Source organism: Lactuca serriola, chromosome 9 (assembly GCF_051521515.1).
Source record: "Lactuca serriola cultivar US96UC23 chromosome 9, Lser_US96UC23_V15, whole genome shotgun sequence".
Classification (NCBI taxonomy): domain Eukaryota; kingdom Viridiplantae; phylum Streptophyta; class Magnoliopsida; order Asterales; family Asteraceae; genus Lactuca; species Lactuca serriola.
Window position 1 is genome coordinate 15324337 of NC_136416.1, and position 15961 is coordinate 15340297.

Below are 15961 nucleotides of genomic sequence, written 5' to 3' on the forward strand. Positions count from 1 at the left end.
AAGGAGAACGAAGGAACGATCCGGAAAGGAGAAACAACAAGGATGGGCGAATGTACAAGAACTTCTTGGGCGTCAAACCGCCAAGTCTTTCTGGGAGCCCAAAGCCTGTTGAGATAATGGATTGGATCTCCGAAATGGAAATGGTGTTTGAAAGTTGCGACTGTAGCAACAAACAAAAGACTGTCTTTGCAGTCAGACAACTGAAGACTGGAGTCTTGAGTTGGTGGAAGTTGTTGGCAGATACTATGCCACGAGGGGAAGTGGAGGCGAAGCGAAATGGTGCGACAAATGTAAGAAGAAGCATCATGGAAAATGTGAGGTAGTGGCCACATGCTACAAGTGTGGAAAGCCAGGGCACTATGCCAATGAATGTACCCTCTCTTAGAAGGTTTGCTATGGTTGTGGTGAGGAGGGACACATGTCGAGGGACTGCCCGAAGAAGAAGGAGGCAGCTAGACCCAACATTCCGCCAAAGCCGAAGGCGAGAGCATTCCAGATGACACTGGAAGCTGCTAAAGATGAAGCTGATGTTGCTTCAGGTACCTTTCTCGTAAACACATTGCCTGCCCAAATTTTATTTGATTCTGAAGCCAACTACTCCTTTATATCGCATGAATTTGGTAGAAAGCTAGCTTTGCCCGTTGATAGACTAGATAGTGCTTTATTAGTCGAAGTTGCTAGTGGCAAGTTTGTACCTGTTAGCTATCGTATGAAAAACATCTTAATTGATCTAAATGGGAATAAGTTCCACGAGGAATTATTGCCTATCGAACTTAACGGTTTCGACATCGTTTTGGGAATGGATTGGCTTAGCGCCAATGATGCCGAAATTTTATGCAAGAAGAAGATAGTTAAAGTAAACCCGCCTGGGAAAGATTTGTTTATGGTGTATGGGGACAAACGCAGAGTGAATTCTGGAATCATTTCCCTAATGAAAGCCAGAAAATGTTTGACCAAAGGGTGTACATCATACTTAGCATTCGTGATCGATGCTAAGAAGGAAAAGAAGGTGATGCAGAATATTCCTGTTGTGTGTGAATATCCGGAAGTATTTCCCGAAGATCTTCCTGGATTACCACCCGATCGGCAAGTAGAATTTCGTATCGACTTGTTGCTAGGGACGACGCCAATAGCAAAAGCACCTTATCGATTAGCACCGACGGAGATGAAGGAGCTGATGATGCAACTTCAGGAGTTATTGGACAAATGTTTCATTAGACCTAGTTCATCACCATGGGGAGCTCCGATGTTATTCGTGAAGAAGAAAGATGGAAGCATGAGAATGTGCATTGATTACCGAGAGCTGAATAAGGCAACAATAAAGAATAGATATTCGTTGCCAAGGATTGATGACCTCTTTGATCAATTGCAAGGTTCGAGCTATTTCTCGAAGATCGATCTAAGGTCAGGATATCATCAGCTGAAAGTAAGAGTGCAAGATATAGAGAAGACTGCATTCAGAACTAGATATGGACACTACGAGTTCTTGGTTATGTCGTTTGGACTAACCAATGCTCCGGTAGCATTCATGGATTTAATGAATAGGGTTTGTAATCATTTCCTTGATAAATCCGTGATAGTGTTCATAGACGACATTCTGATTTACTCGAAAAGCCAGGAGGAGCATGGCAGACACTTGCAAGAAGTGTTAGAAGTTTTGAAGCAGGAGAAGTTGTATGCAAAGTTCTCCAAATGTGATTTTTGGATTCGTGAAGTCCAATTCTTCGGTCACGTGGTCAACCAAGAAGGGATAATGGTTGATCCAGCAAAGATTGAAGCTGTAATGAAGTGGGAACAACCGAAAAGTCCCACGGAGATCCGAAGTTTTTTAGGATTAGCCGGATATTACCGCAGGTTTATCCAAGGCTTTTCTTCGATTGCTACTCCATTAACAACTTTGACCCACAAAGGAGCTACTTATGCTTGGAATGATAAGCATAAAGAAGCATTCGAGAAGCTAAAGAAGAAACTATGCGAGGCACCGATACTTTCTTTACCCGATGGAGTTGAAGACTTCGCTGTTTATAGCGATGCGTCTGGGGTTGGATTGGGTTGTGTTTTGACCCAAAGAGAAAAGGTGATAGCATATGCATCTCGACAGCTGAAAGAGCATGAAAAGAACTACCCGACTCATGATTTGGAGTTGGCAGCGGTAGTTTTCGCTCTGAAGATATGGAGGCATTACCTCTATGGCACGAAGTGCAAACTTTTCACTGATCATAAGAGTCTCCAATATCTCTTTAATCAAAAAGAATTGAATATGAGGCAACGACGCTGGCTAGAGTTACTCAAGGACTACGACTGTGAGATACTTTACCACCCCGGTAAGGCTAATGTTGTTGCTGATGCTCTCAGTCGGAAAGTCAATCTTGAAAGGAAAATGCCAAGAGCGTTGAGAATTGAATTTGTCTCGACCATTGTGGAAAGTATAAAGAAAGCTCAAGAGGAAGCTTCTGAAAATAATGACCGAAAGGAGGAACGTTTGGGCAAAACGTTGGTATTCGGTGTAAACAGTCATGGGCTAAAGGTGTTCCAAGATCGGATTTGGATACCTAAGACAGGAGGAGTCAGAGATCTTCTGATGGAAGAAGCTCACAAAACCATGTGCTCAATTCATCCCGGTAGCACAAAAATGTATAGGGACCTGAAACCCTATTATTGGTGGCCGACGATGAAGCTCGACATTGCGAAGCATGTGGCTGAGTGGGTGACTTGTGCGAGAGTAAAGACACAACATCAGAAACCGTACGGGAGTTTAGAACCATTGCCTGTGCCTATGGGTAAGTGGGAAGACATTGCTATGGATTTTGTCACTAAACTGCTCAGAACAAAAAATGGTCACGACATGATTTGGGTGGTCGTTGATCGATTCACTAAGAGTGCACATTTCATAGCAGCCAAGGAGAAATGGTCTATGGAGAAGCTTGCAAATTCTTACGTGAAGGAAATTGTGAGGCTTCACGGTGTTCCGCTAACGATTGTGTCGGATCGTGATAGTCGTTTCACCTCGAGGTTTTGGAAAAGTCTACAAGAGGATTTGGGTACCAAGTTGTGTTTAAGTACATCTTACCATCCGCAGACTGATGGTCAGAGCGAACGAACGATACAAACGCTTGAAGATATGCTGAGAGCATGTACTCTGGAATTCCTAGGTAATTGGGATGAACATTTACCTTTGGTAGAATTTTCCTACAATAATAGTTTCCACTCAAGCATTAAGATGACACCTTACCAAGCTTTGTATGGACAGAAGTGTCGTACGCCGTCTTGTTGGCTTGAGGCTAGGGAAAAGCAGTTTATGGGACCGGAGATGGTTCATCAAACTGCTGAAAAGTTGAAAATAACTAGGGAAAGAATGTTAGCAGCTCAGGATCGTCAAAAGAGTTATGCTGACAAAAAGCGAAGACCGATGACTTTTGAAATTGGAGATTCAGTTTTGCTTAAAGTCTCGCCATGGAAGGGACTTATAAGATTTGGTAAAAGGGGAAAGTTGAGTCCAAGGTTTATTGGACCGTTTAAAGTTCTTCAAAGGATTGGGAACCAAGCTTACAAGCTCGAACTACCAGAAGAACTGAATGGAATTCATAACACTTTTCATGTGTGTTATTTGAGGAAGTTCACGGGAGAAGTTTCTGACATGATTCCACTTTCGGAGTTGAGAATCGATGAGAACAAAAGGTTGATTGAAGAACCAGAGGCAATCGTTGACCGAAAGAATAAGAAGTTGTGACGCAAGATGGTCGAGTTAGTGCTTGTCCGATGGAAACACACGAATGGGCCGAATCTCACCTGGGAGACGGAGAGTGACATGATGGGTCGCTATCCGCAGTTGTTTGTTGATGTGTGATTCCGGGGACGGAATCATTCTAAGGTGGAGAAAATTGTAACGCCTGTGTTTCTGGGTCTGTCATTAATGTTGATATAATAGTCTAGGTTAACCTTTGTAACCCGTTTTGAAATAATAGAAGTATATTATTTGAGTATTATCTGTTTTGTGCTTAATTGTTTAATTATGTGGTTTGATTAATTAAGAATAAAAATAAGCGTCAAAATTAAAGTGTAAAATAAACTTGATATCTTTGGATAATGTTGTAGTAGTTGAAATGAGGTTTCCGAATATATAAAGAACGCCCAAATCTGACTTCGTATGACGAAGTTATGATTTATCGAAGTTTCGACTTAGCGGTATGCAGCCTGAAATACTCGATCTGAGATCGAGCGGTCTTTAGCCGAAACAATCTAAACGGGGATCGAAGGTCTCGTTGTTGGTATCGAAGCGATGAAAAGTTAGGCGAGAACGGACGTCAAACGAAGAAGTTATGAATTTATAACGAAGTTTTCTGTCCCGGCCTATTAAAAATAAATAATAAAAATAAATTCAAAATTAGCCGACGGAGTCTAAACGAAAGTTGTAGAGCGTAGTCTCACCTACGCGTGGATATAAAGAACATCGAAAACGGAGTTCGTATGAAGAAGATATGAATTTTCGAAGTTTATTAAATAATTAATAATTAAATTTAATTATTAAACCCGGTATTATCCGAAGGGGAGTCACCGGGCATATCTGAAGTACGCCCAGCGTACTGCTGTACGCCCCGCGTACAGCGAAGCATGACGACCTTCGCACTCGAGTTCTTCGAATGACGAACGCCATGACGATTTCGGACGAGTACGCCCCGCGTACAGGCGTACGCCCCGCGTACTCCGAGGCTCCAGCCTCCTATAAATAGGATGCGATGGTTTCGGGCTTATTTGCTCATTTCTCCTCGTTTTTGTGCCGAAGCTCTGCGCGTAAACCCCCGAAGCCATCCCGACACCCCGGATCTCATATCCAAGTTAAGAAGGAAGTTTTACGATCCCGAGATCCCGAAAAGTGTGATTCCCGAGCCGAAGCTCTGCCCGCGAGAAGTTCGATTTTTGTAGAGATCTTCCAGATCTGCTGAGGATTACTACTTCTACAAGCCGTAGTGTTGTCTGATCGTCTTCTGATCAAGTGAGTGTATACTACCTTTCACAAACACGATAATAATACAAGTATGGTTTGAGTGTATTAAGTATATTGGTGTTTATATGTGTGAGTGTGTAGTTACTTTCTTCTAACGCATGATTATGAAGTATTTTATACGAAATACGTGTTATGTGTATAAATTTTGTTGTTATGTGTGTGAATGTATATTCACTTTCTTCTATCTCATAGATTTGATTTATTCTCTATGAAATATGTGTTATGTGGGTGTGCCTCATCTGTTATGTGGAATATATATTGAATGAAAATGCTATACAGGTTTTAAACTATGTATAAAAATATATATTTTTATCTACTAATATGTTGGGTAGAACATGGGTAGATAGTTGGTGTGAAATAAACAGATGAGAGGCCTCGATGTTGTTGTTGTTGTTGATCTAGTTATTCAGCGGAGTATGGATAACGACCACGAACTCTTTCTAGACAGTCCAGTGGAATGCTAGCAGGTTCATAACCTGTAGGTGTTGTGAACGATGTGTTCACCGGTGTACTCTATCCCCCTCATGGTTGCCTTTAGGATATCTATTGTTGAGGAAAACCCTTAGCAGCGATGTCCGTCCCGATGAAAATCCTAGATTAGGTCCCTTGAGATAGATGTTATTTTAGAGACGTAAAGTGAGGATAACGGGAATGGGTAATCGGGATAGTGATTGGTTGGTGAAATTAAATATAATTTATTTATTGTGGGTTGAAAACCCTATATGCTCACCAGGCTCCCAAGCCTGACCCACTCAGTTTTATTTGTATTACAGGAAGTGGCGCAAGGGCGTAAGATGGATGAATCATCGAGTTGTTTTGTTTACAAGTCTGTATATGTATATATTTGTTGAATGACTTGTAATGTTATCGTTTATGCTTTATGGTCTGTATCGGAACATGACATCCCGAGTTTTGGTTATATAATGAAAATGCATCTCTTGATGAAATGCTTTGATAAATATTATTTTATGATGTTTTGTTTTGGGAACAAATTCCGCAACTCTTTTAAATCAAAAGGATTTACTCTGAAATTATTTAAAAAGCATAAATGAAATCGGTCTTTTCTGGCCGTGATTTTGGGGATGTCACAGGTCTTAATGGATTAAGACATGGAAGTGAAGATGGGGTGGCAGACAAGTACGCCATGTTTACTCCAGTGTACGTTGCGCGTACTGGGTCAACGCCTCGACCCCTGGTGAACACCAGCGTACGCTTGGCGTACAAGCCAAGTACGTCGCGCGTACGCAGTCAGTGGGCTTAGAAGGATTTTGGGCTCGTTTGGTGTTGGGCTCTAGACTTAAGTATATTGGGTCTCAGCCCACCTGATTGTAGCAAGTTATTTTGGTCCTAAGGCCATGTTTGGGGCTCTTGGGCCATATTGGGCCTTAGAGGCCCTGTAGTGGGCTTGGATGCCATTTTAGGATTTTATGAATTTGGGCTTTGAAGGAGAGGAGGCCCAATAAGGCAACGGTGAAGGAGCCTTTTTGCCTTAAGTCAATGATTAGGGTTTTGGACTTTCATGTTAGAATGTGGCCTGATTTCTAATTAGGGTTGTATGCTTGCATGATAGGGATAGGAGTCCGTGAGTCATCTGTTGAGTGTGATTTGATACCCACAGTTTGAGGTGAGTCTTCCTTCGCAGTATTTGTGGGTCGCAGTATTTCAACGCAGCCAGCTCTCTAGCCTTTTTCCCCTCCTTAGCTGCCTCTTCCAACTCCCCTGAAAAACAGCATCAAAGTTCTTTACTAACTTGTCAAAAACCATGCAATCTTTCTCAATGTCATGCTTATACAAACTTAGGAATCTCTCTTTAAGCGTGTAATCTCCAAGTCATTTTTCCTTCCAAAAATGTGTGTAATTTCCAGCTCCAATTTTCCTGCAAAAAGGACTATCCAAAGAAATGTTTCAATCCTCAAGCTCCTATTTTATATGAAAAATAGAGAGCCATGTCCCAAAATGCCACACTTCACAAAAGGGCTCCAATCAACTACACTATTGTTATGTAAAGCTTTGATATAAGAGTACCAAAGAGAATCAACTTCTATTTTTAATCACCACCACCATTTCGTAAGAAACGCAATATTTAGGGATCTAAGGCTTCCCACTCTGAAACCTCCTATTTACTTGGGTTTTGTAACCACGTCCCACGTAACCCAATGAATCTTCTTTTTGTTATTGTATCACCTTGATCCAGGTATTTTCCATTTATACCGTTAGTATGAAATTTAGCTGCAATATTGGTCCTTTAGCCCCTTTAAAGGGGACATGTGATCCATTGAGTACGTTGGGCGTACTCAAACGTACGTAGGGCGTACGTGGCTGGGGGTCAAACCCTAATTTTTAGGGTTTGTACCCTATTCAAGCATCATTATGTCCTCAAGACCTTTTCCCTCATCATCCTACATCCCCCAAATCGTCCCTTTGCAACCCTAATTCATTGTGTAAGCATCATGAGCTTGAGAGTGCATTTTTAGTGTCCTTGAAGGAAGAAGGAGGGGAAATCATCTTGGAAGCTTAAGCACACTACGTAGAAAAAAAATGACAACTACGTAAAAAAAATTAGCAACTGCATAAAAAAAATTTACCACTTTATTGGATCAACCAAGCCCAAAAATTTCTTTATAACTTAAACTTATTAATTACTAATCCAAAAATCCTATTAGTTTTAGCCAAAAAATAACTAAAATAGCCCAATGGCATTTGGATAATTGGATATTTTGATCCAATTGGGAGAATGGGAGACAATTAATCGACAGGAGCAAAAAGAAAAAGAAAGGAAAACATTGACACTAACAGGGACGGACGCACTGTGTTTGCAATCAGCGACTTCACTTGACGACTCGATGACTTCGCTTGCTGCTTGATGATTCCATGAGTTACATTGCTATTTCCTTCTAATTTCTTAAGTGTCTTGTTGATTGAGTAGCAAAAATCGATTCCCATTTGTTCAATTCGACTCCAAGCCCTACCTAAGAATGAAGCAAGTAAGTGTTTGAAGATTGAAATTTTACCAATTTGTTTAGGTTGAAATCGAAATTGCTATGTTTTTTTATCTTGAATTGGTGAAATTGCTATGTTTTTATTGATGTTATTGACTTGTTGATTGATTTGGTGAAATAAAATTGCTATGTCTTATTGTCTTTATTGAAGTTCAGTTTTGATTTGGTGTAATTTGTATGTTTTTACTTTTTATTGAAGCTATTGGATGATTTGGTGAAATTATTAGTTATTTAGCTTAATGTTGAATTGTAGGTTACCCTTGGCGGTTTTCTTACCAAAAGACCAAGACCTAATCCTAATGAAAGTGGTGAAGGATCTTCCCAAACACCAACCACCAATCAATCAATCCCTTCGATTTCTAATGCAATTCCACAAACACCATGATCTAATGAAACTAATGATAGTGTTGATTTGAAAGATCTTCCAAAGGACCCGACGGACAGGCCAAAGATTACAAGGTATGACTTAAATATAAGAGATGATGTAAAAATGGCATATTTACTTCAAGGACCTTATCAAATAAGGCTACATAAGTTTCCAAAAATGAAAATAGGTGATAGATCATTAAGAAGCTTCGTTCCTTCATGGGTTAACAATTTTGATTGGTTGGAATATAGTGTGAAAAAGAAAGAGAAAACATATTGTTTATATTATTATGTGTGTGGAGACCTCATGGGACAAATGAGGGAGATATGCATTTGTTTCCCAAGGTTTTGATACTTGGAATAAAAAATGCATTTCATACTCATGTGGGCAATGTTGATAGTTTTCACAACAAAGCAAGAGAAAAGTGTGATTTTTATTGAGAGAAAAACAAGCTATTAATGTAGTCTTGAGGAGGCAAACCGAAGCGGATGACCATAAATATAAAGTGCAATTACGTCTTTCTATTATTGTTGTTAGACTTTTATTGAAATTCGGTTTACAGTTTCGTGGTAATGACGAGTCGGTTAACTCGGAAAATAGAGGGCTTTATATTGAAGTGTTAAAAGCCATTCAAGAGACTAGTGAAGATATTTTCAACAATACTTTAAAAAATGCTCCTAAAAACAATCAACTTACTTGCCCTAAATTTCAAAAAGAACTTGTGCAATGTTTTGCACAAGAAGTACTTTTGAGTATTCATCAAGATATTAGTCGAGATGTATTCACATTATTGGTTGATGAATATAACGATGTCTCAAAAAAGGAACAAATGGCTATTATTTTGCGATATGTCGATAGTCTTGGATTTGTGAAGGAAAGATTCATTAGAGTTGTGTACGTGAATGATACATCCTCTTTGACACTCAAAAACGTCATAAATGAAATACTTACAAGTAATACATTGAGTATTAGTCATGTAATTTATTCTTTACTTTTTTGTTACTTCAATTTAATTTAATTAGCTTTATGTGTTATATATATATATATATATATATATATATATATATATATATATATATATATATAAGAGGACAAGGTTATGATGGGACTAGCAATATGCTAGGAGAATTCAATGGTTTGAAAGCTTTGATATTACAAGAGAATGATACAACTTTTTATATACATTGTTTTGCATACCAACTTTAATTACTGGTTGTAGCTGTATCAAAGAACCATGATGGTGTTAGTGATTTTTTTGAGCAAATTTCGTTGGTGGTTAATGTTGTTTGTGCCTCGTGTAAAAGAAAAGACTTACTACGGGAACAAGCAAGAGAAAGGGTGCAAAGAGGCTTGTGTAGTGGTGAACTTGAAACAGGAAGAGGGTTAAATCAATAGACTACACTTGTTCGAGCGGGAGATACAAGATGGGGTCACATTTCAATACACTCACAAGTTTGATGAAGTTGTTTGCGGATGTTCTTGTAGTTTTAGAATCTGTGAAAGTAGATGGAGGGTCATTGGCAAAACGTCAACAAGCGTTCAAAATCTTAGCATATTTTAAATCTTATGAGTTTGTGTTTTACTTATATATGATGTATGGCATTTTACCCTCACAGATACATTATCAAAGCAACTTCATAAAAAAGATCTAGAAATTTTAGAAGCGACTTCGATGGTTAGAAGGACAATGGATGCATTGCAATCTTTAAGAGACATGGGGTTTGCTAGCATTTTGCTAAAGGTATCATCTTTTTTTTTCAAACACACAATATTGCCACTTTGGAAATGGAGGATTTTATGTTGGTGTGAGAAACCGTATGACCACAAAGACCAATAAATTTCATTTTGAGGTTGAAATCTTCAACACGGTGGTGGATATTCAACTTACAGAATATCAGGATCGATTTAGTGAAACAAGCACCCAGTTGCTAGAATACATGGGTGCTTTGAGACATTAGGATTCATTTGTACAATTTGACAAATCAAAGTTGTTAACGTTGGCTAAGTTGTACAAGTATGATTTTGATGATTTGGATTTGATAGATCTTGAAGGACAACTTGAGATATTTTATCACTCTTGCATCAAAGATGAGCGGTTTACCACTTTGAAAGGAATTTCCGAGCTTTCTCGATTAATGGTTAGTACGGGGAAACATCGGTCTTATCCTTTGGTTTATAAGTTTTTAAAGTTGGCTTTGATATTACCTGTAGCGACCGCAAGTGTAGAAAAATGTTTTTGGAAGATGAAGCTCTTGAATAGCGACTTGCATAACAAAATTGGCGATGAGTTTTTGACTGACGCATTGCTTTGCTATGTTGAGACTGAAGCACTTGTGAAAGTTAAGAATGAAAAAGTAATGGAACAGTTTCAAAAGATGTATGCACGAAGAGGACAAATTTAAATTGTAATAGATGATAGATCGTTGTTATGTTTTTAACTTTTATGTAATGGATCACTTATTTGTATTAGATGTAATGAATTATTTTTCGGTTTTACATTATGTTTGATCAGAAAAAAATTGGCAACACATACTGTCAGTTCCCCCGTCTGTTCCTGCCTAGGTAGCATGTTTTTTTGGAGAGCGTTTTCGGATAAGATCATGTCTGCTACTACACTTAAAAATAAGAGAGTAAACATTGAATCAATTGCAGGTGTTTTTTTTTGTGAGAATGAAGAAGAAAACATAGATCACTTGTTTTGTGACTGCCCATATGCGAAAACAATTTGGGTATGGATTCTTAGATGGCGTGGGATAGTGGTGAAGGTCGATTTCAGCAAGGTTAAGGAGATCCTAAACTTTGTGTCTAATTGGGGAAATTATCCAAAACAAAAGAACATCTTGTTGGGAATTTGTTATGGCATATTATGGGATGTTTGGAATGTGTGAAATGATCGAATTTTCAACAAATCCAGAATTCTCCTACTAAAGTGGTTGACCTCGTTAAATCTACAGTGTTCCTGTGGTTCAAACCTCAGTGTAATTCAAAAGTATTTAGATGGAGTGATTGGAGTCATTGTCTTTTCCTTAGCATGTGATTGTATCTGCTAATACTTTTAATATGTATTTACTCTACTTTCTTTGTATCTATTTTCGTCTAGTATCTAGCTAGGTAAGGTCTTTAATTGCTTTGTTTTAGATGCAAATAAGTGTTTTGTGAACTAAAGAGGTGTGTATCTTTAATTTTTTGTTTTAGAGAACAATGATAAACAACTAAGTGTTATTTAGAACAATGTACATGTTGCATCCATTCATATGTGATTATAACTAAGATGAATGTGTCGTCATGTGTATCCAAATTAAAATGGGCTAAGAGGGTGGTTCATTTGGCTTGTGGATCACCAACATAAAAAATGGGTGTGGGTTGTAGTGTAGTGTTGGTAGTGGCAAGGATAATGGAGATGGTGGTGGTAGTGGTGGTTGTGGTAATGCCGGTAGTAGTGATTGACAATGATCACGATGGAGGTGGTGGTGAGTCAGTGATTACGATAGTGGTGGTGATGGGTGTGGGTGTGTGTTTGTAGGGTTGGGGTGGTGTGAGGGTGGTTGTATATATATATATATATATATATATATATATATATATATATATATATATATTAAATTGAATTAAAAAAAAGTGAAAAATAATAATTATTAGTTCTTTAAAATTTTCTAAGTTCTTTGTAATTTCGGAAAAGTTTCTTTTTCTATGAAACTTTTAGAATAATCATTGAACTAAACGTGTTTTAAAAACTCTCATTTTTCTTAGAAATTTTTTCCTAAAAACACCTCATTTTTCCATAACTAAATGCACCAATATCTTTTTCCCGAGTGTGTGATTTAGGAAGGGGTTACTTAAGTTGTGTATATTGCGTTACGTATATTAAAGATGATATGATCTAAAGGGTGATTTCTGAAGAAGTGTTCAAATGTTTATTTTGAATATAGTGTTTTCAAAACATCCAAATAAATGCAGCTATAAACTAGAACTCAATGCTCTTCAAATGGATCTACAACCCTTGTAAAAAGATACAAGTTTACAAATCCATCAAACCAAAATAATATTCCCACAGTAGACGAACACAACCCAAACATCAATCCATTTCGTTTAATCAATACAATTTATCATATATTAGGGAAGCTATTTAGGTTTATCCAAAACATTCTTCACAAGGCCTCAGCTCGTATCAGATTTCTCCAATGCTGCAACAGAATGCCACCTTTGTTAGTGTAAGAGCAAAAAAGAAACAATGGCTGTTCCAAAATTTACTGGATTAATTATGGCTTTAAATATAATAATCACTTCATATGTAATGTGGAAAAGAATTTTTGATGTAGAAACAGGGAGTGAGGTTACTGTTGTAGTTCAGAAGCTTCTCGATGAGATCAACATGAGTCATTAGCATTCTTCTGCAACAATAACGGACAAGTCCCAAAGCATCAAGAGCATCTCTGCATGAGTCAACAGAAAAAAAAAGACCATAAATTATAAATGAATCAAAGTTCTTATGAACACAGCCAATAAAGGTGAAAAGTTATAAACAGAAGGAGTTAGCACCATGATATGTAAAGTTAAGATAAGAAAAAAGAGTATGCATATGCCGATATGCGTCCATAGGAGAGAAGTAACAAAGTTTACTGTGCTTCTTAACAAAATTTCTTCATCAGATTTCTGTAATTTTATCAATTTAGAAGTTGATATTAGTGTGTCCAGCTTTAGATTCCAGCTTTCAGAAAAGGGGCAAATATACAGAGTCGAAAACTGTAAGATGCTGTAAATACCAATATTCTCTGTATATTCAAAATCTTGAATCTATCACTAACAGGGCTATAATTGCAATCAGCAACGTAATCACAGTTCTTCTAAGGCCAAGCATTCGATTTATTAAAAAAAAAAAGGCATCGAGAATTCCTCACCCTTCCGTGTAATCAGACTGGAGAAGATCAAGATACGTGTCCCATTTGTTTCCAATGACCTAACAAAAACACACAAATTTGTCGATGAAATTAGGTCCTCGAAAGAAGTTACGAAACATTAAACATACGAACAAAAACATGATTCGCTTTATGTTAATCGGAAAAAAAAAATACAGATGATTATTCGAGAATTAGGGTTCTAGGGTTTACCTTGCCGCAAGTGAAACAACGAACAGGAATAATCATCCTTGTTTCCCCCCTATGTGACTTGCTATGACTGTATAGCTTATATACCCGGGATATTGACGGAAATTAATAATTTGAGCTCGTAGAGAAATTCATAGGAAAAAAAAAAAAGATATATACTTGTTAAGTAGTATTTTTCTTTTTTGATGCTGGAGTTCAAAAAAAATGTCTCATGTTATAATTGTTAAGATGTAACAAACAGAAACAAAATTTCGTTCTTAAGTATGTTTGTCCTTAAAATGGTTTTTATGAAACCTGTGTTTAGACTTTATATGATGATGTCTACCGAGCTTTGCAAACAAATGCTATTTATCATGAATATCAATGCCATAGATCCATTAAGTTGAAATTATTTTAAATAAAGTTGAAATTATTTTAGATAAAGGCTATTTTTGTTATTTTATGAAACTTGATGTTTTCTTTTAAAATTTTTTAAAAAAATTCAAAACTTTTTTATTGTATATTTTTTAAAAGTTGGGATTTATTACATTCATTTTTTACAATATTGTTTTACATAAAAAAAATTTATGAAATATATTTGTTTTTACATGAAATGTAAAATTTATATAAATAAAAAATTAAAACTTATAAATTATAATCATCATGCAAATATATTTTATTTTTTATATATATAATTTTTGTTGTCTAGACTTTATCTAAAATAATCAAACTATAACACATAATTAAATATTGACGTTTTATATTTTTTATCTAAAAACAAATTCAAGTATAAAAACATTATTTTATTACTTTTTAATTTTTATATGATGAGGTTTTTAAGATTTATTTTTATTTTTCTTAAATAAATATATTTGTTTTTATGAAAAAATATGACGTGTTATTATAAAAAAAATTATTATGGAAATAATATTATGTTGCATTTTATTTAAAAATATAAATATGAATTTTTAAGTTAAAGATAAAAATATGTTTCGGTTTTAGTTTTATAATATAAGTACTGTAAATTTTATATCATATGAACTTTTGATATTTTATTTTAAAAAATTATTTAGTTTTATCAATTTTTAAATATATTCCTTAGTAAATACATAAACTTTTCGAAGCAAACTTAAAAAACATGTGTTAGTTAATAATTAACAGCGTTGCTACACATGCTAAAATAATTAACCATTAAATAAAATGATTTAACGAAGTTGATGTCATATTATTCATATGGTTAATTATCTTAACATGTATAGCAACCTAATTAATTATTAGCTAACAAACGTTTTTTAATTTTAATTTGAAATATTTATGTCTTATTAAAGAATATATTCATAATTTGATAAAACCAAATATTTTTTAAAACTAAATATCAAAGTTTTATATTGAACCAATGTAAAATTTATCGTACTTATATTTTATAAAATCAAAACTAAAACATATTTTTATCTTTAACTCGAAATTGCATACTTATATTTTTTTAAAATATAATAGCAACATGTTATTATTGATAACATATTCTTTTAAAAATAAAACATCATATTTTTTGAAAAGTAAATATATTTATATAAGATAAATGAAAATAAATCTTAAAATTACATCATGTAAAAATTTAAATGCAAGAAATTGATGTTTTTATAATTTAATTTTTTTTAGATAAAAAAATTACAAACGAAAATATTTAGTTATGTATGAGAAATACATAAAAACACAACCATTTATCAGCCAATATTCAGAAAGAAACTTTATATTTTGTTTATGTGTAGAAAAATCTTTACATTTTCAGTTGCTTTTCAGATTTACCCAACTTTTCATTTTTTAAACGAAAATATTTAGTTATGTATGACATAACATTTATCTTGTTGTGTAACATCCAGTTTCAAATGTTCCTGATTTCAGGATAGTGGATCGTGATAACCAGGTAAAGGTCTTGGGCTTCAAGGGAATAGAGTTTAGACCTTATTGGATGTTGACGATGTTAGTTAAGTGATTTAAGCCCTTGTATAGTGCGTTGAAGCCAAAAGGGTAACATGAGAAAAGTAATATTCTATACTTTTGTGCGTATTAATAAATTATTTTATCTATCCTTTAAGCTAAAAGTAAGTAGATAAAATTATGGGGCTTGTCAATACCATCGTGTGCATATAAAGATCAATGAAAGCAGAGCTAGAACAAAAAAGCTATGATCATTTGACCAAAAAAATCAAGAATTTATCGGAAAGCATAGAGCACCCTTTAAAAAGCACAGGGCGCCTCCGGCCCAGTGGGTTGCGCGTTTTTGGGTTTTTGAGGTGTATAAAAGCCATTAACTCTTAAGATTTGATCCTTTTCAACCTCCAACACCCCTATATCATTCATTTAGAGAAACCCTAACCTCCTTTGAATAAAATGAACTTATCCTCTCTCCTTGAGACATCTTTTGGTGCATTTAGTGGTGATTTGATGAAGATTGAAAATCAAGAAAGTATAGTTGGTTTCAAGGGATGTTGTTTCAAGCTAGGAT

General features: G+C 35.7%; 3 protein-coding genes across 3 annotated transcripts; 2 read left to right on the top strand and 1 right to left on the bottom strand.

Moving 5' to 3' along the window:
• Positions 1 to 7980: 7980 nt before the first annotated feature.
• On the top strand, positions 7981 to 9766 carry LOC145075369 (uncharacterized). Its single transcript, XM_079021639.1, has 3 exons — positions 7981 to 7989; positions 8934 to 9324; positions 9591 to 9766. The coding sequence occupies exons 1-3, from the start codon at positions 7981 to 7983 to the stop codon at positions 9764 to 9766; spliced, it is 576 nt and encodes a 191-aa protein (XP_078877765.1).
• Positions 9767 to 9795: 29 nt separating this feature from the next.
• LOC145075370 (uncharacterized) lies at positions 9796 to 10773 on the top strand. Its single transcript, XM_079021640.1, has 4 exons — positions 9796 to 9898; positions 9988 to 10112; positions 10222 to 10312; positions 10415 to 10773. The coding sequence occupies exons 1-4, from the start codon at positions 9796 to 9798 to the stop codon at positions 10771 to 10773; spliced, it is 678 nt and encodes a 225-aa protein (XP_078877766.1).
• Positions 10774 to 12351: 1578 nt separating this feature from the next.
• LOC145076746 (DNA-directed RNA polymerases I, II, and III subunit RPABC5) lies at positions 12352 to 13634 on the bottom strand. Its single transcript, XM_079022541.1, has 4 exons — positions 13480 to 13634; positions 13270 to 13328; positions 12710 to 12804; positions 12352 to 12555 (listed from the first exon to the last, which is right to left on the bottom strand). Exons 1-4 carry the CDS (start codon positions 13513 to 13515, stop codon positions 12530 to 12532), a joined length of 216 nt encoding a protein of 71 aa, XP_078878667.1. The 5' UTR covers positions 13516 to 13634; the 3' UTR covers positions 12352 to 12529.
• Between the last annotated feature and the right edge of the window lie 2327 nt (positions 13635 to 15961).

What these genes read in the sequence shown, in the direction of transcription:
- LOC145075369 (XM_079021639.1), top strand. An exon ending in CATAAATGAAATACTTACAA is followed by an intron (nt 9,325 to 9,590) that starts GTAATACATTGA and finishes TACTGGTTGTAG; the next exon opens with CTGTATCAAAGAACCATGAT.
- LOC145075370 (XM_079021640.1), top strand. Translation starts at nt 9,796, where the DNA reads ATGGGGTCACATTTCAATACACTCACAAGTTTGATGAAGTTGTTTGCG. An exon ending in TGGAGGGTCATTGGCAAAAC is followed by an intron (nt 9,899 to 9,987) that starts GTCAACAAGCGT and finishes TTACCCTCACAG; the next exon opens with ATACATTATCAAAGCAACTT. An exon ending in CCAGTTGCTAGAATACATGG is followed by an intron (nt 10,313 to 10,414) that starts GTGCTTTGAGAC and finishes TGGATTTGATAG; the next exon opens with ATCTTGAAGGACAACTTGAG.
- LOC145076746 (XM_079022541.1), bottom strand. Translation starts at nt 13,515, where the DNA reads ATGATTATTCCTGTTCGTTGTTTCACTTGCGGCAAG. An exon ending in GTTGTTTCACTTGCGGCAAG is followed by an intron (nt 13,329 to 13,479) that starts GTAAACCCTAGA and finishes TGTTTTTGTTAG; the next exon opens with GTCATTGGAAACAAATGGGA. An exon ending in CAGTCTGATTACACGGAAGG is followed by an intron (nt 12,805 to 13,269) that starts GTGAGGAATTCT and finishes TGACTCATGCAG; the next exon opens with AGATGCTCTTGATGCTTTGG.